General features: G+C 41.0%; 1 protein-coding gene across 2 annotated transcripts in view; it reads right to left on the reverse strand.

Annotated features, from left to right (window-relative positions):
• LOC110446606 (protein zer-1 homolog) overlaps window positions 1-6,991 on the reverse strand; it is a 46,249-nt gene extending 39,258 nt beyond the window's left edge. For both annotated transcript variants that reach the window (XM_021491830.1, XM_021491829.1), the window contains exons 1-2: window positions 6,596-6,991; window positions 2,151-2,297 (exon numbers count right to left, since the gene is read on the reverse strand). In XM_021491830.1, the coding sequence (XP_021347505.1) occupies window positions 2,151-2,297; window positions 6,596-6,718 (270 nt within the window). In that variant the 5' untranslated portion in view covers window positions 6,719-6,991. The remainder of the gene's footprint in view (window positions 1-2,150; window positions 2,298-6,595) is intronic.
• Between the last annotated feature and the right edge of the window lie 1,342 nt (window positions 6,992-8,333).

The following is an 8,333-nucleotide window of genomic DNA, read 5'->3' on the forward strand; positions in this document are numbered from 1 at the left end:
GGTATAAGATATAATCTCACATTATGACCAACAACTGTGTCACCATAGTAAACTAAAGTAAGAATTGACCTTCATCCGTGTCACCATATATAGTACACCAGAGTAACCATTGACTTTCAACTGTGTCACCATAGCAAACCAGAGTAAGCATTGACCTTCAACTGTGTCACCATAGTAAACCAGAGTAACCATTGACCTACAACCGTGTCACCGTACACCAGAGTAACCATTGACTTTCAACTGTGTCACCATAGCAAACCAGAGTAACCATTGACCTACAACCGTGTCACCATAGTAAACCAGAGTGAGCATTGACCTACAATCGTGTCACCATAGTAAACTGGAGTAAGCATAGACCTTCAGGCGTGTCACCATAGTAAACTAAAGTGAGCATTGACCTTCAACCGTGTCACCATAGTAAACTAGAGTAAGCATTGACCTTCAACCGTGTCACCATAGTAAACCAGAGTGATCATTAACCTACAACCGTGTCACCATAGTAAATCAGAGTAACCATTGACCTACAACCGTGTCACCATAGTAAACCAGAGTAACCATTGACCTACAACCGTGTCACCATACTAAACAAGAGTAACCATTGACCTTCAACCGTGTCACCATAGGAAATCAGAGTAACCATTGACCGTTAACCGTGTCACCATAATAAACTAGAGTGATCATTAACCTACAACCGTGTCACCATAGTAAAGCAGAGTAACCATTGACCTTCAACCGTGTCACCATAGTAAATCAGAGTAACCATTGACCGTTAACCGTGTCACCATAATAAACCAGAGTGATCATTAACCTACAACCGTGTCACCATAGTAAACCAGAGTAACCATTGACCTACAACCGTGTCACCATAGTAAACAAGAGTAACCATTGACCTTCAACCGTGTCACCATAGTAAACCAGAGTGAGTATTGACCTTCAACTTTGTCACCATAGTAAACTAGAGTGAGTATTGACCTTCAACTGTGTCACCATAGTAAACCAGAGTGAGCATTGACCTTCAACCGTGTCACCATAGTAAATCAGAGTAACCATTGACCGTTAACCGTGTCACCATAATAAACTAGAGTGATCATTAACCTACAACCGTGTCACCATAGTAAACAAGAGTAACCATTGACATTCAACCGTGTCACCATAGTAAATCAGAGTAACCATTGACCGTTAACCGTGTCACCATAATAAACCAGAGTCATCATTAACCTACAACCGTGTCACCATAGTAAACCAGAGTAACCATTGACCTACAACCGTGTCACCATAGTAAACCAGAGTAACCATTGACCTACAACCGTGTCACCATAGTAAACAAGAGTAACCATTGACATTCAACCGTGTCACCATAGTAAATCAGAGTAACCATTGACCGTTAACCGTGTCACCATAATAAACCAGAGTCATCATTAACCTACAACCGTGTCACCATAGTAAACCAGAGTAACCATTGACCTACAACCGTGTCACCATAGTAAACCAGAGTGAGTATTGACCTTCAACCGTGTCACCATAGTAAACCAGAGTGAGCATTAATCTACAACTGTGTCACCTTAGTAAACCGAAGTAAGCATAGACCTTCAACTGTGTCAGCATAGTAAACCAGAGTGAGCATTGACCTTCAACCGTGTCACCATAGTAAAATAGAGTAACCATTGACCTACAACCGTGTCACCATAGTAAACCAGAGTGAGTATTGACCTTCAACCGTGTCACCATAGTAAACCAGAGTAAGCATGGACCTACAACCGTGTCACCATAGTAAACCAGAGTGAGTATTGACCTTCAACTTTGTCACCATAGTAAACTAGAGTGAGTATTGACCTTCAACTGTGTCACCATAGTAAACCAGAGTGAGCATTGACCTTCAACCGTATGAGGTATAAACTCACATTACCTGGTATTCTGTATGAGGTTTAATCTCACATTACCTGGTATTCTGTATGAGGATTAATCTCACATTACCTGGTATTCTGTAGAAGGTTTAATCTCACATTACCTGGTACTCTGTATGAGGTTTAGTCTCACATTACCTGGTATTCTGTATGAGGTTTAATCTCACATTACCTGGTATTCTGTATGAGGTTTAATCTCACATTGTACATTAGTATGATACAGCATCTAATCTACTTGATACTTACAGGAACTCCATCTAGAATCTTATTTGGGCGAGGTCCAACTCGTAGACTTGCAAACAACTTGTTGAGAACATGGGTGAGCATTTTCTCATTTTCCAGGTACACACTGGCGGAGAATAAAATCTGGTCATCATTTTCCCAGCCAGAGAACTGTAATGTCAATGCAAATAGTATATAAAACATATAATTCTGAGCAACATTGCTTCAAAGTGTCATACCAAAATGTTCACCAGTGAAAAGATATAAAATTTAACCAAAAACCTTTGACCCAATGACCTTGATATTTGGTCATGGTTGACTCCTTAATTAATTCTGAGCATCATTGCTTCAAAGTGTCATACCAAAATGTTCACCAGTGAAAAGAAAAAAAATGTAACCTTGACCTTTGACCCAATGACCTTGACATTATGTCATGTTGAATCCTTGTTTAATTCTGATCAACTTTTCTTCATCATGTCATAACAAAATGTTCATCAGTGACAAGATGCAATATTTGACCTTGACCTTTGAACATAATGACCTTGACCTTTGTAGGTAGTACACAGTAAGGTGTAGGTAGTACACAGTAAGGTGTAGGTAGTACACAGTGAGGTGTAGGTAGTACAGAGTGAGGTGTAGGTAGTACACAGTAAGGTGAAGGTAGTATACAGTAAGGGGTAGGTAGTACACAGTAAGGTGTAGGTAGTACTCAGTGAGGTGTAGGTAGTACAGAGTGAGGTGTAGGGAGTACACAGTAAGGTGAAGGTAGTATACAGTAAAGTGTAGGTAGTACACAGTAAGGTGTAGGGAGTACACATTAAGGTGTAGGTAGTACACAGTAAGGTATAGGGGAGTACACAGTAAGGTGTAGGTAGTACAAAGTACAGAGTGAGGTGTAGGTAGTACACAGTAAGGTGAAGGGAGTACACAGGTACACAGTAAGGTGAAGGTAGTATACAGTAAAGTGTAGGTAGTACACAGTAAGGTGTAGGGAGTACACAGTGAGGTGTAGGTAGTACAAAGTAAGGTGTAGGGAGTACATAGTAAGGTGTAGGGAGTACACAGTAAGGTCTTGACCTTTGTAGGTAGTACACAGTAAGGTGTAGGTAGTACTCAGTGAGGTGTAGGTAGTACAGAGTGAGGTGTAGGGAGTACACAGTAAGGTGAAGGTAGTATACAGTAAAGTGTAGGTAGTACACAGTAAGGTGTAGGGAGTACACAGTGAGGTGTAGGTAGTACACAGTAAGGTGTAGGTAGTATACAGTAAGGTGTAGGTAGTACACAGTAAGGTGTAGGGAGTACACATTAAGGTGTAGGGAGTACACAGTAAGGTGTAGGGTGTACACAGTAAGGTGTAGGGAGTACAAAGTAATGTGTAGGGAGTACACAGTAAGGTGTAGGGAGCACAAAGTAAGGTGTAGGGAGTACACAGTAAGGTGTAGGCAGTACACAGTAAGGTGTAGGTAGTACACAGTGAGGTGTAGGTAGTACAGAGTGAGGTGTAGGTAGTACACAGTAAGGTGAAGGGAGTACACAGTAAGGTGTAGGGAGTACAAAGGTAGTACACAGTAAGGTGTAGGTAGTACAGTAGGGAGTACACAGTAAGGCGTAGGGAGTACACAGTAAGGTGAAGGTAGTATACAGTAAGGTGTAGGTAGTACACAGTAAGGTATAGGTTTAACACAGTAAGGTGTAGGGAGTACACATTAAGGTGTAGGTAGTACACAGTAAGGTATAGGTTTAACACAGTAAGGTGTAGGGAGTACACATTAAGGTGTAGGTAGTACACAGTAAGGTATAGGTAGTACACAGTAAGGTGAAGGTAGTATGCAGTAAGGTGTAGGTAGTACACAGTAAGGTGAAGGTAGTACAGAGTGAGGTGTAGGTAGCACACAGTGAGGTGTAGGTAGTACACAGTAAGGTGTAGGTATAACACAGTAAGGTGTAGGTAGTACAAAGTAAGATGTAGGGAGTACACAGTAAGGTGTAGGTAGCACACAGTAAGGTGTAGGTAGTACACAGTAAGGAGTAGGTAGTACACAGTGAGGTGTAGGTAGTACACAGTAAGGTGTAGGGAGTACACATTAAGGTGTAGGTAGTACACAGTAAGGTATAGGGGAGTACACAGTAAGGTGTAGGTAGTACAAAGTAAGATGTAGGGAGTACACAGTAAGGTGTAGGTAGCACACAGTAAGGTGTAGGTAGTACTGTAGGGAGTACACATTAAGGTGTAGGGAGTACACAGTAAGGTGTAGGAAGTACACAGTGAGGCGTAGGTAGTACAAAGTAAGGTGTAGGGAGTACATAGTAAGGTGTAGGGAGGACACAGTAAGGTGTAGGTAGTACACAGTGAGGTGTAGGTAGCACAGAGTGAGGTGTAGGTAGTACACAGTAAGGTGAAGGGAGTACACAGTAAGGTGTAGGGAGTACACAGTAAGGTGTAGGAAGTACACAGTGAGGTGTAGGTAGTACAAAGTAAGGTGTAGGGAGTACATAGTAAGGTGTAGGGAGTACACAGTAAGGTGTAGGTAGTACACAGTGAGGTGTAGGTAGTACACAGTAAGGTGAAGGGAGTACACAGTAAGGTGTAGGTATAACACAGTATGGTGTAGGTAGTACACAGTAAGGTGTAGGTAGCACACAGTGAGGTGTAGGTAGTACACAGTAAGGTGTAGGGAGTACACAGCAAGGTGTAGGGAGTACACAGCAAGGTGTAGGTAAGGTGTAGGTAGTACACAGTAAGGTGTAGGTAAGGTGTAGGTAGTACACAGTAAGGTGTAGGTAGTACACAGAAAGGTGTAGGTAGTACAAAGTAAGGTGTAAGGAGTACAAAGTAAGGTGTAAGGAGTACAAAGTAAGGTGAAGGGAGTACACAGTAAGGTGTAGGTAGTACAAAGTGAGGTATAGGTAGTACACAGTAAGGTGAAGGTAGTACACAGTGAGGTATAGGTAGTACACAGTGAGGTATAGGTAGTACAAAGTAAGGTGTAAGGAGTACAAAGTAAGGTGTAGGGAGTACACAGTAAGGTGTAGGTAGTACACAGTAAGGTGTAGGTAGTACACAGTAAGGTGTAGATAGTACACAGTGAGGTATAGGTAGTACATAGTAAGGTTAAGGGAGTACACAGTAAGGTGTAGGTAGTACAAAGTAAGGTGTAGGGAGTACACAGTAAGGTATAGGTATAACACAGTGAGGTGTAGGTAGCACACAGGGAGGTGTAGGTAGCACACAGTGAGGTGAAGGTAGTACACAGTAAGGTGTAGGTAGTACACAGTAAGGTGTAGGTAGTACACAGTAAGGTGAAGGTAGTACAGAGTGAGGTGTAGGTAGCACACAGTGAGGTGTAGGTAGTACACAGTAAGGTGTAGGTAGTACAAAGTAAGATGTAGGGAGTACACAGTAAGGTGTAGGTAGCACACAGTAAGGTGTAGGTAGTACACAGTAAGGTAAAGGTATAACACAGTAAGGTGAAGGTAGTACACAGTAAGGTGAAGGTAGTACACAGTAAGGTGTAGGGAGTACACAGTGAGGTGTAGGTAGTACACAGTAAGGTGTAGGGAGTATACAGTAAGGTGTAGGTGGTACACAGTAAGGTATAGGTTTTACACAGTAAGGTGTAGCTATAACACAGTAAGGTGAAGGGAGTACGTGATAGATACTGTATACTCCCTACACCTTACAGTGTACTACCTTCACCTTACTGTGTTATACCTACACAGTAAGGTGTAGGTAGTACACAGTATGAATAGGGAGTACACAGTAAGGTGTAGGTAGCACACAGTAAGGTGTAGGTAGTACAAAGTAAGGTGAAGGGAGTACACAGTAAGGTGTAGGTAGCACACAGTAAGGTGTAGGTGGTACACAGTAAGGTATAGGTTTAACACAGTAAGGTGTAGGGAGTACACAGGAAGGTGTAGGTAGCTCACAGTGAGGTGTAGGTAGTACACAGTAAGGGGTAGGTAGTACAAAGTAAGGTGTAGGGAGTACACAGTAAGGTGTAGGTAGTACACAGTAAGGTGTAGGTAGTACACAGTAAGGTGTAGGTAGCTCACAGTGAGGTGTAGGTAGTACACAGTAAGGTGTAGGTAGTACAAAGTAAGGTGTAGGGAGTACACAGTAAGGTGTAGGTAGAAAACAGTAAGGTATAGGTATAACACGGTAAGGTGTAGGTAGCACACAGTGAGGTATAGGTAGTACATAGTAAGGTGTAGGTAGCACACAGTGAGGTATAGGTCGTACATAGTAAGGTGTAGGGAGTACACAGTAAGGTGTAGGGAGTACACAGTAAGGTGTAGGTAGTACAAAGCAAGGTGTAGGGAGTACACAGTACACAGTAAGGTGTAGGTAGCACACAGTAAGGTGTAGGTAGCACACAGTAAGGTGTACGTAGTACACAGTAAGGTGTAGGTAGTACACAGTAAGGTGTAGGTAGTACACAGTATGGTGTAGGGATTTAAATAAATCCTACCTGGTCTGCTGGTGTGTCATTCCAGGAAAACGGTAGATCAGGACAGTTCCACAGACCAAGGAAGGCAAAATGTCGTCGACTGAGACTGTCACAATTCCTCGTCATCTCTGATGTCCTACTCATAAAGTACACCACATTACCAGTGAGACACTAGAAGATTAAATCCCCTGATCAACAGTTAACTGCTGTGTAGGGCCTGCATCACTCAACTTGATATTTGAGCAATCCTGGGAAATATTCTCAATAAAAGTAATTTTGCAAATATTTCCATATATTGAGTCTCCTTCGCCTAAGATTGTTACAGACCAAATAAAACTTTATACTACTCTTTACCTTCTGTTCAAATATCATATCACCCAGGGCCTCCTGAAAGTCTGTCAATGTCATCCAGTTGAGGGAATTTCATAGCACTACATCCTAAAAACCTACTAGCCAAATAGCATCACCCTATCCCTCCTGTTATTCAGTAGAAGTAGAAGATTTTTTTTATACATTTGATCGTTGTGGCCTTGAAAGTAGGTCAGGGTCATTTATTGGAGGAACTTTTATAGAACACCATCCGAGGTACCTACTGGCCAAATATCATTACTCTAGGCATTTTGGTTATTAAGAAGAAATTGTTTAAAGGTTTATACATATTTGACCCATGTGACTTTTTATGTATGTCGATCAAGATCATTTATTTGAGTAAACTTAATAGCACTATGTCCTAGATACCTACTGGCCAAGTATCATCACTCTGGGCCTCCTACTTCTTCAGAAGAAGATGTGTGAAGTTTTTATATATATTTTACCCCTGTGACCTTGAAATTATGTCAAGGTCATTTATTTGAGGAAACTTTATAGTTCTCTAACTCGGGTACCTACTGGCCAAATATCATGGCCTCTGGTCTTCCTGTCCTAAAGACAAGGTTGATAGAGATCTAGTACTACCACTACATTCTATTATAACCTGATAGTAGGGGTGTAATATACATTAAACACAGGACTACCACTCCATTCTAGTATATCCTGACAGTAGGTGTGAATAAAACATTAAACACATAACTACCACTACATTCTAGTATATCCTAACAGTAGGTGTGAATAAAACATTAAACCCATGACTACCACTACATTCTAGTATATCCTTATAGTAGGGGTGTAATAAAACATTAAACAAAGGACTACCACTATATTCTAGTATAACCTGATAGTAGGGGTGTAATATACATTAAACACAGGACTACCACTACATTCTAGTATATCCTAACAGTAGGTGTGAATAAAACATTAAACACATGACTACCACTACATTCTAGTATAACCTGATTTTAGGGGTGTAATAGAACATTTAACACAGGACTACTACGACATTGTAGTATATCCTGATAGTAGGGGTGTAAAAGAACATTAAACACAGGACTACCACTACATTCTAGTATATCCTGATAGTAGGGGTGTAATAAAACATTAAACAAAGGACTACCACTATATTCTAGTATAACCTGATAGTAGGGGTGTAATAAAAGATTAAACACAGGTCTACCACTACATTCTAGTATATCCTGATAGTAGGGCTGTAATAAAACATTGAACACAGGACTACCACGACATTCTAGTATATCCTGATAGTAGGGGTGTAATAAAACATTAAACACAGGACTACCACTACATTCTAGTATATTCTGATGGTAAGGAGTAATAATACATTAAACACAGGACTACCACTACATTCTATTATATCCTTATGGTAGGG

Source organism: Mizuhopecten yessoensis, unplaced genomic scaffold (assembly GCF_002113885.1).
Source record: "Mizuhopecten yessoensis strain PY_sf001 unplaced genomic scaffold, ASM211388v2 scaffold2887, whole genome shotgun sequence".
Classification (NCBI taxonomy): domain Eukaryota; kingdom Metazoa; phylum Mollusca; class Bivalvia; order Pectinida; family Pectinidae; genus Mizuhopecten; species Mizuhopecten yessoensis.